At 36.1% G+C, this 18,804-nt stretch overlaps 1 protein-coding gene across 1 annotated transcript; it reads left to right on the forward strand.

The window, feature by feature from the left end:
- The first annotated feature begins 4,042 nt into the window (after window positions 1-4,042).
- On the forward strand, window positions 4,043-14,902 carry LOC121420780 (synaptogenesis protein syg-2-like). Its single transcript, XM_041615415.1, has 5 exons — window positions 4,043-4,225; window positions 11,656-12,006; window positions 13,013-13,345; window positions 13,731-14,075; window positions 14,376-14,902. Exons 1-5 carry the CDS (start codon window positions 4,177-4,179, stop codon window positions 14,615-14,617), a joined length of 1,320 nt encoding a protein of 439 aa, XP_041471349.1. The 5' UTR covers window positions 4,043-4,176; the 3' UTR covers window positions 14,618-14,902.
- Window positions 14,903-18,804: the final 3,902 nt, after the last annotated feature.

Raw genomic sequence — 18,804 nt, forward strand, 5'->3', positions numbered from 1 at the left:
AATTTTGTGCCATCATTCTTACCCACTGAAAATACATCGTAATGAAATACCTAAACCATTATACCTAGAGCCCGAGACTATTCGCTGTTTAAGCAGTAAAAAAAATAAACTTGAATAAGGATTCTGCTGTAAAAATTAAGGGTAATGCCTTTTTTTTAGCACGTATGAAACCAAACTGTAATCATAAACGCTAATCACAATCACAAAGTCCAATTCGACTCCGGATGGAAGTTCCAGTAAAATTTTACCCAAATTACGGTACGAATCTTCTGTGTGAAAGTTCAAGTGCTTCTAAAGACGAATTCAAGATAAAAGTGTGAAAAGGCCTATGATCAAACTGCAAAGATTCTAACGACGATGCTTTTTTTTTACCAAACATGTGAAAGGTGATTTAATTGTAGATATTTTTAGTTTTACATAACCCCCGTCACCTCCTGCTTTCTGTATTATTTCATATAACGGGCTATTTCCGACGTGTTATTTGTAAGAAGTTAATAAATATGAATACATTGACGGGGCATAAATGTATGTGGCAAGGTTATACATTATATAAATAACATTATGACTGTTTTATTACTTTTTATTATTTATTTGTTTATTTAGCCCTTTGAAAAATTTGCATGAGTTCATACTCGCCAACAAGAAAATCATTTAGTGATTAATCATTTAAAAAACTGAAATGGTAAAGAACTATTTGGGATGAGGGTGTTTATTTCTAATGTACTGTGTTTTATCCAGTTCCACCCTCACGGGTTTTCATGTCTGACGCAAAATCGGGACGGCAATACTTGAACAACGCCAATATAAGTATAACTGCTGGAGAGTCGTTTAGCATCACCTGTGGAGCAAATAGGGCAAGGCCTCCCGCAGTACTGCAATGGCTAGTACCAGAGGACGTGACCGTTGTTCATCAGGATCAATCTGATGTTATTCAAGACGGATCTTACATCTCCCGAAAAGCCTTGACGATCACATCCACCAGACAGGACCACGGAAAGATTCTCAGCTGCATCGCATCACACCCTGAAATGCAAAGGAGTCTTAGATCCTCAGTTCTACTAAATATTCATGGTATGTATCATTCAATGAATTCTTACGTGAACGCGTATTGATTTAAATCCTAGATTTTTAGTCCTTGCAAAATTTCGTAACACTCAATTCATCCACAATAGCTTAAACATTGGACGAAATATGCTAACACTTTACGTCATTTTAGACTCCATTTCAATCTATTTGCATGCCTATCTACATATTGACGAACCAGTTGTTTCCAAGCATTATTCCGTAGTGAACACAATTTTCTTTATTTCTTACCTTTTTATTGAGATCATCTCCTGTTTATTTACGCGCGGTATCGTTAAGTTACAAAACTGCTTTTCACAAAGCGCCTGTCCGCATTTCATACAATGCTTCCTTCTTTGTTCTAGTACTTTCTCTTACGATTCTTCTCTTGTTTGACATGCATACAGTTCCTCCTTCCAGTGTGCTGCTCTTTCTAACTGGAGGTAACCAGTCACTCTCAACAGTCCTATACGTTCAAGAAGGTTCACTGACTTCAATCACTTGTAAAAGTATTGGGTCATTTCCAGCAACTGAACTATCATTGTGGTTAGTTGGTGACTTTGGCAGGACTCCGATCCACGCAAATGTATCAAGTAATAGGAGCGTTTTAGACGACACTTTATTTGACACTGAAAGTACCATAACCATAAGACCGGATGCCATTAAACATGGAATGCACATTTTATGTTCATCGTATATGGACGATGTTTTCTTTGTTAAAGTACTGACAGTTAGACTATTTGTTTACGGTGAGTTGTTTCCTTCAATAACTTTAAAACCTAGAGTCAATATTGTTAACGGTAGAACTGATAAAAGATCATCAATGAAAATTCATCTAGAATAGCCTAACCAAACCTGAAAAGATCTAAAAGATAGATACTCATCTGTTTTTTAATAAATAAAATCATTTTTGCTGTTAGTGATGATTTAAAATAATTTTGTTCGATTCCCAATATACTGTCCGGGCTATGTAAAAAAAGAAAAAAAAGCTTAATTCTACAGCTGAAGTTTGACTATGACCAATAGTTTTTTTATGTTTTGTCTGAAGGTCTACCAGACAATGTCGCAATTATTGTCCGTGGTGATATGCTCGAAGGCTCTGAGACCAACATAACATGTACAGCTCTTAATGGATACCCTGCTCCTCACATTCACTGGTATATCGGGTCAAGGAACGTCACAGGCAATTCATTTGTGAAGACATCCATCAATAGCGCTGATCGATATGATGCTGAAAGCACTCTGACCATCATAACAAATAGGTTTGACCACGGCAAACGTCTTCTCTGTCAGGCAATTCAACCTACTTCATCCACTTTGTGTTCCGTGAATAACACAAAGGTTTTGAAAATATAATTTCAACCTTCGATCAGGACGATGACTGTAATGAAAACCCAAAATCACCAGATTATTCAGTTATAAAAAATGAATAATGAAGAAAAAATATACATAATTATTGACAACGAAATTCAAATGAAATTCCACAGTTCCACTCGACAGTGCTCCATTTCGATAATTAAAGCAAGGTTTATCATGGCCGTACCCATACTTTTTTTTGCCGGGGAGGGGGGGGGGGTCGTTGTCAAAACGCATGAAATTTCTTAGGAATGTTTTTCAAAGTAATTATTTCTGTTCACACAGAAACTGATCATGCTGTTATAATCTTGAATAGTGTTTCCAACCATACACGTGACTTCATATTGTTAACTGAGTACCCCAAGAACTCCAGTTAAATTTTCAATAATTTATCCTCTATGCACTAGGCAGACGAGTTCACTAGATATCTATCAATCCATGTCTAACATTTAATTACCAGTATATCCGTGGTGACAATACAGTTGTTGCATCTTCATTTCAACAGTGGTCTATGCATATGGCATATGATGTTTATATTTTTTTCTCATATTGTTGGATTGATTCAGCAAACATTTAAACAAAAGGGACAAAACCCGTTTCATAGTTTTGTTCTGTCTGTTGTTGTGGATGAGCAGGGTTGACAAGAATGATTCAAGTAATTCCTGCTTTGAATAGATTGCGTGAGAATGTGTTCATGGTAATAAAACACCCCGCTAAGTACCATTTCAAAATATACATAGAAAAATGTGAACACTTGTTAAAAACCTCAATGATGACTTTGCTACATTTAACTAAAGGTTAGTGAAGAATAGATTGGCGGTGCATATAGACACACGCAATTTTTGTTGATTTGGAGTATACCCAACGTTTTCCTAGGACCTAATGTAATCAAAAGAGTAACTTAAATGAAACAACGAGAAATTAGGATTACACCTTGACAGGAATAATACACGTAAACGGAGATGTCAGAGAAGCGCAAGATGCAGATCACCAACGCATGTATTAAAAGGTAAAGGTATCAGCCTCTAGATGGAGCTGCGATGACGCCAGTACATAAGGTCTTTATCAAGTTAAATGACAGGTGATGTAATAAGTAATTTCAAAGTTGTGTGTATGTGTGTGTGTGGGGGGAGGGGGTCTGACGAGGAGTTAACTCGCAAAGTGTCAGATTGGTTACAAGTTGATAATTTGTTGCGTATCACTTAGTGGCACAGTGGTATGTTAAGAGTAAGCGGTGTTGATTAGGATCAATATGAACTCTACACACAATAAATGTGTTAAGGAACAGTTTCACTGAGTCAACTATGATTGTGTTCGTTTTGGAGCCAATCCTGAAGAGTATGTGTCCTGACGGTTCTCTGGAAGCCATCAAACTCCATTGTTTGTTATTAGTATGTCAAGCAAATCTCAACCTCAAATCGGATAAGAGAAAGAGCACACTCTGTCGCCAGATCGTTGAAATGCCGCAATACCACTTAATATGATTAATATAAATAACATCGTACTTTCATTTTCGACCGTTGACAACTTAAGACATCATGTCGTTCTTTCGTAATGTGCTTTAACGGCATGGACGATTGAAAGTAATCGAATTTCATTGTCATCACTATTGCTTCACTGTGTTTGGGACACATCGTGGATGTCTTCTAGAAACGAAATTTGTCTCACCTACTGCAACACTCACACTCTCATATTTTGATAATGAATGCTTCATTGATACCAGGATTATTAGATTGGATGCTATCACTCTGATCTCAAATGGCGTACCATATTTGGTGCTTGTTTGTTCTTCTTTTCCTTGGTAATGGTAAGTCGGTTTCATAAGATTAAACTCCATAGGCATACATATTGGCTCGTAGCATTTCTCTTTGTAGTAAATATAGGCTATGAATAAAAAACAATATTCTATTCTGTAAGATAACTTGAAGTGAGGTTATGACCCACTGCATTCAGACTGTCTGCAAATGGTCCCCCTCAAAAAAAAACCCGCTTTCATTCTTAATTCCGGTATTTGTCTCAGAATGCCCTTAATGAGCTTATGAATTTGGAGAGGACGTATAAACTGCATAAAATACAGAAACATTAGGTTCACAAAGGTGCAATCCGAAAAAGGGAAATGTACATGATAATAATTTATATAAACTTTAACAAGGACCAATTGTAAGCCTGTTTATTTAATATGTGCTCATGATTCATCATCTAGAGCTGAATAAGTTTTTTTCTAAATGGAAATGTATAATAACTAAATAAAGAAATCTGCAGCAAAAAACTAAAACAAGTGAAAATTTGCACCCCTAGAGTCAAATATCCGTTCGAATCTTGAAGTGCGCAACTTTGCACCTACTGATATAAAACAGATGCTATCCTGTAAAGTACTATGGATAAGCAATGAATTAATCTTGACAATGGTTGTTTAAAAGAATTCCTACCTACCCAATCCATTTGCAGGCTCGCCCTCTTCCTTGTCTTCAGGAACGATTTCTTTCCAACCAAGGTTGTCCCTACCCGTCAAAGGAGAAGATTTTACGATGACGTGCATCTACTCGCCTCCTTCGACTGGCCGCACCGTACATTGGAGACATGAGGGTATCCAGGTAGCTTATGAATCATGCACTCCTATGAGTATCTGTACAACTTCTATTTCCGATCCTTCAAAGTACAAGATATTGGGAGATGACCGCAGCACATCCCTTACAATAATCAATTTGACCACTGGTGACAATGGAAGATACACATGCGGTGTTTTTAACACAGATGGACAACGTTCAGCAAATGAACACTTGGAAGCACTAAATCCAGGTAATAACGAAGTCGGAAGCCATATTTTTTCATCACCAATTAAACACAAATATTGAAATCAAATCCCTGCACACTTTCAGGATTGGTCTAATTATACGTTTCTTGCTAATGTGGCTTTTAGTGTATTTCTATGCTTATCAGGACAGTTTATTGCTACAGGAACCCATCATCCTCATCTCGTCAGTGTCATTTCATACAAGGGCCATGCTACCTATCTGCTTGTTATTATAAGAATATACACACGTTGAAATTCTTGTTAACGTTATCTATAAATTCTTGTTGAGAGTTTTTTTTTAAGGAAAATTCACAGATAAGTTTTACATGAAATGTTAAGACACACCACTCTATTTTGAAATAGGAGTAAACTCTACTCTCTTTAGAATTATTAACATTTCTGGGATAGAATATTACATATGAAATACATAATATGAACATGACATAAATCGAATATTGCAGTGCTTTTCACAATGCCACTGACATTCTTCAATGATACACAAAGTTTGTGATGAAAGCCATTCAAGAGGGCATTCTTGTAGCTTTACTACTGCCCATGTCAAGGGCAGCACTTGAACAATGCAGTCGTATAGGTATTCACTATCTACTGAAGATTTGTTGAACTATTAGATGTCCCTAGTATCAAAGAAAACTAGTGAGTTATAGTGTTAAAGACATGCAAAAGAAACTAATTAAGATTGCAAGAAAACCAATTAATGATATGAATAACTGAAGCATGAGACATGTAAGAACAGGAATTTAGAAGAATATTACATTTGGATTTTAATCCTGAATGAAAACGCTTTCTTTTCCTCCAGTTCCACCAGCAAGGGTCTTTGTATCTGATACCAAATCGGGCTGGCAATACTTAAACTACGCTAACATAAGTATAACTGCTGGAGATCCGTACATCATCACCTGTGGAGCAAATCGGGCAAGGCCTCCTGCAGTTCTGCAATGGCTAATACCAGAGGATGTGACCGTTGTTAATCACGATCAGTCTGATGACATTCAAGACGGATATTACATCTCTCGTAAATCTTTGACAATCACACCCACCAGAAACGATCACGGAAAGATCATCAGCTGCATCGTATCACACCAAGATCTACAAAGGACTATTAGATACTTAGTTACTCTGAATGTTCGTGGTATGTATTTTACATGGGAAAACTTTCATACATATACACGATGTTGTCATCCCAGGGTTTTCAGTACTTGCTGTTTTTTGTAATACACTGTTAATCCAAAATAGTTTGAATAAGTTGACACTTTGCGTCGAACCACGTGCTTGTAAGCACTATTTAGCAGTTCAGGGATAATGAGTACATTCATTGACTAATCATATCGTCTTCTGATTTTTATTTTATTTGCATGTTATCATGAAGTTTCTAAACTGCTTTCCAAAAGGGCCTGTCTCATATCATATCTTTCTCCCTCTTTCCCTCACCCTTTTTTTCTAATTTTCTAATGCATACAGTTATGCCATCCAGTGTGCTGCTCTTTCTAACTGGAGGTAACCAGTCCCAATCAGCAGTCCTATACGTTCAAGAAGATTCACCGACTTCAATCACTTGTAAAAGCATCGGGTCATTCCCAGCGACCGAACTATCATTTTGGTTAGTTGGCGACCTTGACAGGACTTCGATCCCTGCAAATGTATCAAGTAATAGGAGTGTTTTAGACGACACTTTATTTGACACTGAAAGTACCATAACCATAAGGCCAGATGTCACAAATCATGGAATGCACATTCTGTGTTCATCCTATATAGACGATGCCTTATTTGTTAAAATGGTAGCAGTTAGACTAATTGTTTACGGTGAGTTGTTATCCCATAATGATTTTAGAACCAAGTAATAATATTGGAAAAATGGAACTGATAAAAGACTAAGACTATTCAATAAAAATTTTTGTAGTATAATTTGACAAACCTGACGAGAATTGCAAGGTAGTAGTTTACTCAAATGCCTCAATGAAAGGAATGCTCATCATTGTTATTGATAATTAAACGTTAATTCATTCGATTCCCCAATAAACTGTCCGGGCTCTGATAAAAACCATGCTTATTTCTTAAGGTGAAAGATTAATTTTCAAATATGGTTTCATGTTTCTATGAAGGGCTGCAAGACGAAGTAGTAATGACTGTCCCAGGTGATATGCTCGAAGGCAGAAAGACTAACGTAACCTGTAGAGCTCGTAACGGATACCCGGCTCCGCTGCTACACTGGTACATCAGATCAAGAAATATTACGAATAGCTCATCACTTAAGATCTCGGTCAACAGCGCTGAACGATATGATGTTGTAAGCATTATGATCTTTACACCAAATAAGTTTAATCATGGGAAACGTATTTTCTGTCAAATAGTTCAACATATGTTATCCACTGTGTGGTCTGTGATTAACTTATGCAAGCTTGGGAGATCATCGGCAGTAATGACACATTATTATATGGCAGATTATTAAGGAATTACAGAAAGGGATGGATGAGAAAAATATCGACAACGAAATTTAATTGGAATACAACAATTCCAGTCAGCTATGATTCATCGTCATTCTTATGGCACGGTTTATCATGGCTGTAGATTTTTTTTTCTTTCCGGGGAGAGGGGCAAGACGCATACAATTTTTCGGAAAAACTCGAAAGAAGAGAGGAGGAAACTTGTCTTAGGAAGATTTTGACATGTTTAAAATGAAAATGAAGGATTTCAGTTTTGTTGAAGTCTGTTAAAAATATTAATACAATGTAGGTTTTCTAAATTTCAAAGGGGGAGGGGGAGCAACTGCTACCACTTCTGCGCACGGTTCTGAATATAGTAAACATAATCTCCATTGTTATGCAGGGTGCCTTACTATCACATTGAAGAGGTGATTTGGGAGAGTTGTTCGAAATTTCCAAAGTGCACGTTTTAACTGATTATTAATTTACTGTTTCGTAGTTTTTAACATTAACCTTAATAATGCCCTGAAGAGATACATTTAGGGTCTCTGCCCTCTAGATACAGAATAGTGTCTGACACGCAAAATTAACATATATTGAAACGTTTTACTTATTTCTTTTTACTTCTGTATAAGAAATACACAATATTTTGAACTTTCAATGTATCATTATTCAAAGCATGAAAATAATTGTCCATGCATGCATTATTAGTTAGATAGATTATTGTTACAGTTTGCTGTATGGGCTCCCCTCGTCTCAAATTGGGCGTCTTCAGCGAGTACAGAACGCATGTGCACGGCTGATTTGTAGTCAATCTAGATTTTCAAGGATCCCCCTGTCTTAAAGGATCTTCACTGGCTTCCAGTTCGCCAACAAATATCATTCAAGATTTTACTTATCGTATACAAGGCACTAAGTTGCCAAGCCCCTAGTTATTATTCTGAGCTTTTACAAAGAAATGTTCACAGACACTCTCACAACCTGCACAGTTCTCATGATAATTTGCTCCTTCATATCCCCACTCATAATACAAAAATCAAAAATTTGGAGATGGTGCATTTGCCTGTGCAGCCCCAAAATAATGGAATGGTTTGCCGTATGTAATAAGATCCTGTCCATCAGTAGAAACGTTCAAACTAAAAACCTATCTGTTTAAATAATTCCCATACATCTTTTTACCCCCTTTTCTGATTTTGTTCTAAAGCATTTCACCGGCTCTTAATTGCAGGGCAGTAGAATATATGCACATAGTTTCTGCGCTATATAAATCATTATATATTATTATCACATTATTATAATTATTTGATTTTTGAGGTTGTGTATCCAATTTGTTAACGATACCGATCAAAGTAATTATTTGCTAGTCGCAAAGAAACTGACTCTGCTAATAAAATCTTTCAATTTCCAGTCAAACATCAAATTTTATGCTGTTTAGTGAGTACCCCTACCAATTAATATGAAATATAATACTTCTATGAATCATTCACCATCCATGCGGTGAATCTTATGCATCTTATTAGAAATTCTATGTTAAACATTAAACGTCAGGTCTGTACCAAGGGTCAGCATATCAGTGTTCATAATACAAGTGTAGTCTCTTTATTTCAACAGTGGTCTACATGTATGTATATGTCTGTGTGATGTTATACCATGTTGTTTCTCATATCGCTGAATTGATAATAAAAAAAACGACAAGAACGTTAAAATCCCGTTTCATCATTTTTATTATGATGTTGTGCAGTAGCAGGGTTATGAAAGAATCAAGCTCTATGATCCGAGTGCAGGAGAATGTGTTAACAAAAATAACGAAACGTTGTAAGTACCGTTATCAAAATATAAATAGAAAATAATAAAGTAAACACCCGTGTTGATAATCTAAATGAGGATCTTGCTACAGTTTAAAAATTGCTAGCGAAGAATAGACTAACGTTTCATATAGATACATGCGAGTTCGGAGTGGACATCAGATAGTTAAAACAGACAGAAGTACCCAATGTTTTTACTGGCACTAATGTAAACAAAATAGTAACTAAAATGGAATACCTAGGAATTAGAATCAAATTCCTAGGTAATGTAACAATCGTAGAGAAAAAAATAAACAAGACGTCACTTAACAGTACCCATTCAAGAGATTCAGACTACATAAGTAAACCACAGCACTGGTATTTTATAAGAGTTTGATACAAAGCATGTTTGATTACTGTGGTGCAATTTGGGGAAACGTAGGAAAAGCACTTAGTGATAATAATAATAAAAAAATAGATCCCTTGGGTTTATTTTAGTTGTGGACAGGATGTAGATATTATTTGAACTTTTATTTAATGAATTGGAAGTTAAATGAATAAACATCCTTTCGATATGTAGCAATGATGTACTTTGGACCTTGGAAGCTGCGGATTCCTATGAATATTTTTCGCAAATAACCTTGGGTCACAAACTTAAAAAAATGATCTCACACGTGTGTTATAGGAGTGTTGCTTTTGTAGATAGGGTTATGGGAAAAGATGGGTGAACATGTCACATCGTTGGAATAGATGTTATGTACATGTATTTTACGTCACAGTATCATAGCTTCCTCCCTCAGAGGATAATGAGGAATACACGTAAATTGAGTTGTCAAAGATGGCCAGCTGCAGAGCAACAATGCATGTAAAGCAAATACACCAGCCTCTAAGATGGCGGCGCTACATGACGTCAATGTATAATTCAAAAGACAAGTGGTGGCATAACTCATTTCGAAGTTTGGTTGATTAGCAGTACTTTAAGTCCCAATGTCTAAGATTGCTTGTAGCTCTAAAAGAGTTTTTGTGTATTATTATAAGCCGATTGGCTACAGTGGCATGTTAATGGTGTTGATTAGGATCAATATGCTTTCGGAACATGTTCTCTGAAGTATCTCGGATTTATTGTGTATTGGAGCCCATCCCTAAGAGTCGTGTCGTGACATTTTTCTGCACGGAATCCTCAAAGCTCAACCTCAATTGTGATAGGGGAAAGAGCACACTCTATCGCTAGATCATTGAAATGCAGCAATACAGTCAATATAATCTATAGACATAGCATCGTACTTTCATTTTCGACCATTGACAAGACATTCAGTCGTACTGTTGTAATGTGTTTACTGGCATGGACGACTGAAAGTGATCGAACAAATTGTCATCATATTCCTTCAACGTGTTTGGTACACATCGATGATGTCTCCTAAAATACGAAATTCGTATCGTAAACTGCAACTCTCTTATAGTTTGATATCGAATGTTTCTTGGTTAGTAGGATTTTAGATTGGTCAGTATCACCCTGATCTGAAATGGCATACCATATTTGGTGCTTGTTTGTTCTTTTCCTTGTTAATGGTAAGTCGAATTCAAAAGATTTAAATTCATACATATTTGCTTGTAGCATTTCTCTTTGTAGTAAATAAAGGCTATGAATGGAATAAATAATATTACACGAGGAAGTCATCCAGGATCTTGTAAGACCATGTGAAGTGATGTTATGGCACAATACTGTCTGTAAGTATTCATTTTTCCATCATAAAAGAAACTTTTTTACATTTCTGGATATCATATGAGGATGTGCATAATAGGCCTATCCATCTATAGATGACCTATGAACTACAATAAATACATAAATAAAAATACGTTTACAAAGGGTGGATTCAGCAAAAGATGAAATGTACACGTACATGTATATAATCAATATGATAATTTATGTATGATATAATTAAAAGTGCCCGAATATAAACCAGCTCTTAGATCGTATTCATTATTTATCGGATTGGTTTCTCTGTATACAGCTAAAACAAAAAATTGATTAAACAAATCTGCAGCAAAACTCGAAAAAGTGCAATTTTGCATCCTTTGGGTTAAATATCATGAAGGGTGCAACTTTGCACCTCTTGATAACCTAAAATTGATACCCATCTTGTAAAGTATACTATGAATTAGCAATTCGTCTGTTATTACCAATAATTGAAAATATGCCTACCCAATCCATTTACAGGCTCCCGCTCTACCATATCTAGAGCCACGATTTCTTTTCAACCAAGTCAGACCCTACCCGTCAAAGGAGAAGATTTTACGATGACGTGCATCTATTCGCCTCCTACGTATGATCGTACGGTACATTGGACACACGGTGGCAGCCATATTGCTTATGAATCGTGCACTTCTGCGGGTAGCTGTACATCTAACATTCCCAATCTTATAAAATACAAGTTAATGGCAGATGACCGCAGCACATCGCTTACAATAATCAATTTGACTACTGGTGACAATGGGAGATACACATGCGATGTACTGTACCTACATGGACAACGTTCAGCGAATGAAATACTGGAAGTACTATATCCAGGTAAGAACAAAGGAGAGTGTAAAACATGTAAGCGACATTCAATTCAATGTTACTTAGATCGGGTTAATGAAAGATGAAAGAAAATAAAAGACAACGTAAATGAAAGATCATACTATGAAATTTAATTCAAAGTCAAAAGGTTACACACTCAATAAATTTTGCAATCTTCTGATGAAAAATACAAGATAATTCCATTTATTTTCGTTTATTGGTAAATCACCATTATGAAACGCTTAAAAATATATAAAAGAAATGAGATGAAATAAAAACGTGATTTCTACCAACATCTCTGAATATTTTATATTTCCTTGCGAATTTCAAAAATATCAAAATCAAAGTCCTGCATATTTTCAAAATCTTGCAAGACATTCATCATCGTGGATGATATTAGTGCATTTCTATGTGGAAAATTTAAGGCAACAGCCAACCCAAAATCCCCATCCTACTACCGTAATTTCATACTTGTGCAATGCCGCTGATTCCTATTTGCTAGCTATAACACGTTTATTTTTATACGACTAAATGTCTGTCGTTACACATTCCTGTTGAGCAGTGTGTTTCTGATGAAAATTCTCAGATAAGCCATACTTAAGTGAAAAGATACACGACTATTTTGAAATAGAAATAAACTTCACTCTGTATAATAAAATCATTCCTGTCTCTTGGAAAAATTTCTAGTATAAAGTATATAGTTTCCATGAAGCCCAGTCAAGAGTGTATTCTCGTGTCCTTACCTCTGTCCATGCCATGGACAGCGCCAGTGCAATCCAGTAGTTCTTCACAATCTACTTAAGATAGCAATTGAGATCTATGCGTTGAAATGTTTGATCTCCCTTACCTCAAAGCAAAGTGTTAAGTAATCAGTATGTTATACGATGCTGCATAAGAACGCCATAAAGATTACAAAAAATGACCAGTCAATTATATTAATCATCGAAGCATATGAATAGCAAAGTGAGAAGACTTGTTGGACATGAGTTTTAAATATACCCTTTTTTGTCTTTAGTGTCACCATCAAGGGTCGTCATGACTGATACGCAATCGGGCTGGCAATACTTGGATAACACCAGTATAAGTGTAACTGCTGGAGAGCCGTTTGGTATCACATGTGAAGCATATCAGGCAAGGCCTCCTGTGGTACTGCAATGGGTAACAACTAAGGGCGTGTCAGCTGTTCATCACGATCAGTCGGATGTCATCCAAGATGGATCTTACATCTCTCGAAGAACTTTGATAATCACACCCTCCAGGAACGATTACGGACAAATTCTTAGCTGCATTATATCACACCCAGAACTACAGAAAAATATTAGACGCTCAGTTAGTCTGAATGTTCATGGTATGTAACATTCATGGAATCATATACGTGTATTGATGTCATCATGAGCCTAAACAATCCTAGATTTTTAGTCCTTGCTAAGTTTCTTAATATTCCATTTATGGAAAATAACCTAATAATTGAACCAATAATGCTGCAATATCACGTGCATTTCAGATCCATTTTCTAGTCCCCGAGTCCGTTTAAATGTAAGACGAACAGGCTGTTTCTAAACATCATTTTGCAGTAATCATGGTGATATGATATTGTACACAATTTCTCATTTATTTAAACATCATTCAATTCCAAAACCGCTTTTCACAAAATGGCATGTTTGTCTAGCATTCAAATACTTTATTTATCCCTCTTTATGTTACTCTTATTCTATATCTTGCCATATTTACAGTTCTTCCTTCCAGTGTGCTGCTCTTTCTAACTGGAGGTAACCAGTCTCAATCAACAGTCCTATACGTTCAAGAAGATTCACCGACTTCAATCACTTGTAAAAGTATTGGGTCATTTCCAGCAACTGAACTATCATTTTGGCTTATAGTTGATGCCTTTGAGAGGACTCCGATCCTTGCAAATGTCTCGAGTAATAGGAGTATTTTAGACGACACTTTGTTTGACACTGAAAGTACCATTACCATAAGACCAGATGCCACGAAACATGGAATGCACATTGTATGTTCCTCGTATATGGACGATGCCTTCTTTGTTAAATTACTGACAGCAAGACTAGTTGTTTACGGTGAGCTGTTATCCCTCAATGATTTTAGTCTAACAATCAATATTTTTCACGGTAAATTGTTTAAAGAGTATGATCATTCGATGGAAATTTATGTAGTATAATTTGCAAACCTGAAATGTATATTGCAATGTAATTTCTCCCCTGTAGTTCTTTATGAAACGAAATCTTTATTGCTGTTATTGACGATTTAACGTTTATTTTGTTTTATTCCCCCATAAACTGTCCGGGATATGTTCAAGACCATGCTTATTTCTTCAGCTGAAGTTTAACTATGACCAATGGCTTTATGTTTCTATGAAGGGCTACCGGTCGATGTCACAATATCTATCCCAGGTGACATGTTTGAAGGTGCAGAGACCAACATAACCTGTAGAGCTCTTAATGGATATGCTGCTCCTCTCATCCATTGGTACATCGGATCAAGAAACCTGACAGATAATTCATCGCTGGAGACTTCATTGAATGCAGCTGGTCGATATGATGCTGAAAGCACTCTGACTCTGATACCGATGATGTTTGACCAAGAGGGGCGATGTCATTAATGAAACAATAATTTTTGGCGGATTATTCAGATATTGCAATAATAAGAAAACGGGTAAATGAAATTATAATCGTCAAAGAAATGTGGATGGATGACATCAGTTCAATTCAACAATGCCCCATCGCTATGTTTAAACACGCTTTATCATGTCCACACGCATATTTTGTTCAAAGAAGGTCGGGAGTAAGGGAGCAAAGCGACCAAGCTTGTCATGGAGACATTTTTTGGCATTTCGCGCACACTTTTCGTAAATGTTGTGAAAATTGGAGTCAGTAAAAATGTGTCACTTTCGAAAATTTTGTGAGGGGGGGGGGGGGGAGGACGCTACGTGCGGCTATGCACTTAATAAATATGAAAATGGCAAAATCTTGAAAACACCAAAAAAGAAACCCAACCCCAAAAAATCGCCTTTGTTATACAGGCTACCTTACTCTTATAATGAAGGGTGAAAGTTTTTCTAAAAATTCAAGATGCATATTTTCATCTTTTTGTTATTTTTATTTCGTAGTCTCTACATTTTGACCTAATGACTGACAAACCCATTCAATTTCAGATTATTTATTCAACCAATAATTCTAAATCTCAACGTCTATGACGTCATGTTAATCATTTCAAAGAAAAAAATACACTTTCTAAATCTTACAAATACCATAAATAGTGTGCCAACGCCGGAAAACCCCTGAACAACAAAGAACAATCTTTTTTTTATTTGTTAAGAAGCTATGAAAACTACGTATTTACCATCTTTGCAAGGACTTGAAAAAACAAAATCCAACATGGTCAATAAGTCACGGAATAAGAGATAATTTATATTCATTGGCGATTCGTGATTTATTTAAAAAAAATCATGAATAAATTTATTTTGCTCTTAATTTATCATTACTATTGATTTTATGCTAAATGATTTATACCTGATTTATTGTCTATATATGCTTGTTCTATGTATGTTATATTATATTGTTATGTAGAAGAAAAATCAAATCAAACATAAATGTGAATAATCATACGTGCATAACAGGTTTGGCAACTCATTCGATTAGATGTGTGGTGAAAAATTTGGACATATATAATCATATTTGGTTTAGTAAAATAAAATCGTAAAATTAAAGAGGAGCCAATGTCTCAAAATTAGCTACATGTATATGCCGAAGCAGACTTTAAGGGACGAGGGAAAATTTGCATAATGACAGGACGAAATGTGCTTTTGGGACACCCGATAAAAAGATAGACCTTTTGGCGGGGAAGTAGAAAGTGTCCGTACATTCATTATATTCATATATCTATATAAGTCATAATGACCTCTTAAATATATGTATATATATATATATATATATATATATATATATATACGATGAAATAACGAAGAATGTCCCCCGTCACGGAAAGAAAATAATAATCAAACTAAATGAAGTATAGTCAAGGAATGCTCAAATATTTCAATATTTGAGCATTCTTTGACTATTCTCTATTTAGTTTGATTATATATATATATATATATATATATATATATACAGTGCCGGCCGCGGGAAACGTCACGCCCGAGCACGCAAACAGCCTAGGGGGCTTTCGCGTCTAACCGAGGGTATTCAAGGGGAGCAGACTAGGGCGTTTAGACGGGCCTGCGGTTTCCCGCGTGCTATATAATATTGGCCGTGCCGACACTTACCCTCGGAAATCCTAGGGTACGTACATTGCACTATGTTTACATGTACATGTACTTCGATTATCTTGTGATAGACCATTATTTTATTAAACTACAGTGCCGGCCGCGGGAAACGTCACGCCCGAGCACGCAAACAGCCTAGGGGGCTTTCGCGTCTAACCGAGGGTATTCAAGGGGAGCAGTCTAGGGCGTTTAGACGGGCCCGCGGTTTCCCGCGTGCTATATAATATTGGCCGTGCCCGCACTTACCCTCGGAAATCCGAGGGTACGTACATTGCACTATGTTTACATGTACATGTACTTCGATTATCTTGTGATAGACCATTATGTTTTTAAACTAGCGTGATCGGGATCTATTGTAGGTTGAATTTTTGATTTAAGATGTTATTTGTTTTCTTTTATTCTTTAATTTCTGTTTCCCTTTTAATTCTTTTCCCTTATTATTTCTTTCCCTTCTTTCCTTCCCTGTTTCCTTTCCGTTTTTTCTTCTGTCTTTGTTTCTTTCAAATAATGAAGGAATTATTTTTCTTTCGTTCTTCCCTTTCAATATATATTTTTTCTTTCACACATTCATTCATCTTCCCTTCCTTTATTTTAATTATTTCTTTCTTTATTCATTTCAAGTAATGACAGAAACCGTTATCTGTCCTTTATTCTTTCTTTCAACGTTTTAATCATACTTTTTCCTTTGAATTTTCCTTAATTTTTTCTTTCTTTCCTCTCAATTCATTTCTTGCTTCCTTCTTTCTTCCACTAGCCCTCCCTTCCCTTTCTTGATATATTTTGTTAACAAGTCTAACATTGTGTGGCCTTTTTTTTTGTTGATTTTTTTTGGCCTGGCTCGGTCGATCCTATGTAGTGCTTTGCCGATTGTCCCGTATTTAATTTTGTGAAATCTGGTCACCCCGGCTGGAACGTCGAAGCTATTATCGCAATGAATCTAAACTTTTCGACATATAGATACATGCATATACTCTCGGACGAAGGCCTTCCCCGAGTCTTGACATTTTTTCAGTGCTCATTTATCATTTCCTTTCGCTGGAATAGTCACAATGATCTTTGATTACGATACAACGTTACGATGTGTTTATGACATCGGTCATGCGCGAGGTCGACTCATGATATTTCACCGCCTCCTTTTTGTGCCACGATCTTTCTTTGATTTCTTTAAAGGGGTTGTCGATTACGATCCGACGTTGGTGTGTTCTTTCGACATCACATCATGCACGGAAGGCAAGAGCCCCACTTATTGTCATTTTATCTCATTTCGGTATTGATATTTTATAAACCTTTATCATAATAAGCGGGGTATATAGGGGGCCGGGGGGGGGAGAGCAAAAAAACCCTGTCATATCGGGGAAAATTGTTCTTTCTCACATCATAAAAAGTAGACGCGCAAAAAGCGAACCCCAGCAAAACTGGTTGTGCTCATCGATTTTTTTTATTTGGTTCTTTTGTTATTGTGCAGTCTGGGAGAGTCTTGCTCCCCGTCCACGCCGACCCTCTTCTTTGATCACATCCGCTTCCCAATTTATGACAGGATGTTCTTAGAAATGGGGGGGGGGTATTAATTATCTGATGCGTCAACAACAATGAATAAGGATATTCTTTTCAATTCGGTTCAAATCGGGTCTTTAAAACCCCCACCCTGTAAAAAGTATTAATTTACCCCAATGTTGCAGATTTAACAAGTTTGTCTTTTTGCTAAAACATCTGATTACATTATCTGCTCTCGACTGCGGTGTTAGTTACATCGGTAGATATTCGGATTGGGAAGATAATAATAATTAACATAATCAAAGTAAAGATTACTTGGCCAACGCATTTATTACGCGTTATTTTATAAAAAGTTATAGATGGGTTTAAAACGAATATTAATATCCTTGATACACTTATATGATGATCGTCGAAGTAAAGATTAACCTATCATTTTTACGAACTGCGGTTTTATATTGATAGATTAGTTGGATATCATTGAGGGTCTACACATTGTGTCAATCATTTCATTTCAGTAAAACAATATTTTCCTTCGAATATATTTTGTTATATGAATTGGAAATGATAAAGCCAAATCACAAAACCAAACCACAGCTTGGTACAATACATAATTCAGTGTTATATGGAAGATAAAAATAATAATACATGAGATTTGTAAATCGCACTTTCCATCTTGATTAGATGCTCAATGTGCTCCAGAGCAGAACAACAAAACTATTTGCATATATGTAACTATTAAAAACTTTCCTAACGCATTTAGCTTAAATGCTTAAACCCAAGCAAAAGTATGTTTTTGAAAGCTACTATGACGTGTTGTATGGAATGGGTACTTAACGAGTTAATTATCACTTGCCAACAAAGCAAGAATGGAGCTATACAAACCCTTCTTTTCTTTTATTAAGAATTTTAGCGGGTGCTCACGCAAACGCTAACTATCAAACCTAACTTCTTTTCGGGAACAAAGGAGTTAGTCGAGCCAAGTTGAAGAATAAAAGCCCGTCCGGGTTCACCTCTATACAATATAGTCG

This window comes from Lytechinus variegatus, chromosome 8, assembly GCF_018143015.1.
Source record: "Lytechinus variegatus isolate NC3 chromosome 8, Lvar_3.0, whole genome shotgun sequence".
Lineage (NCBI taxonomy): Eukaryota > Metazoa > Echinodermata > Echinoidea > Temnopleuroida > Toxopneustidae > Lytechinus > Lytechinus variegatus.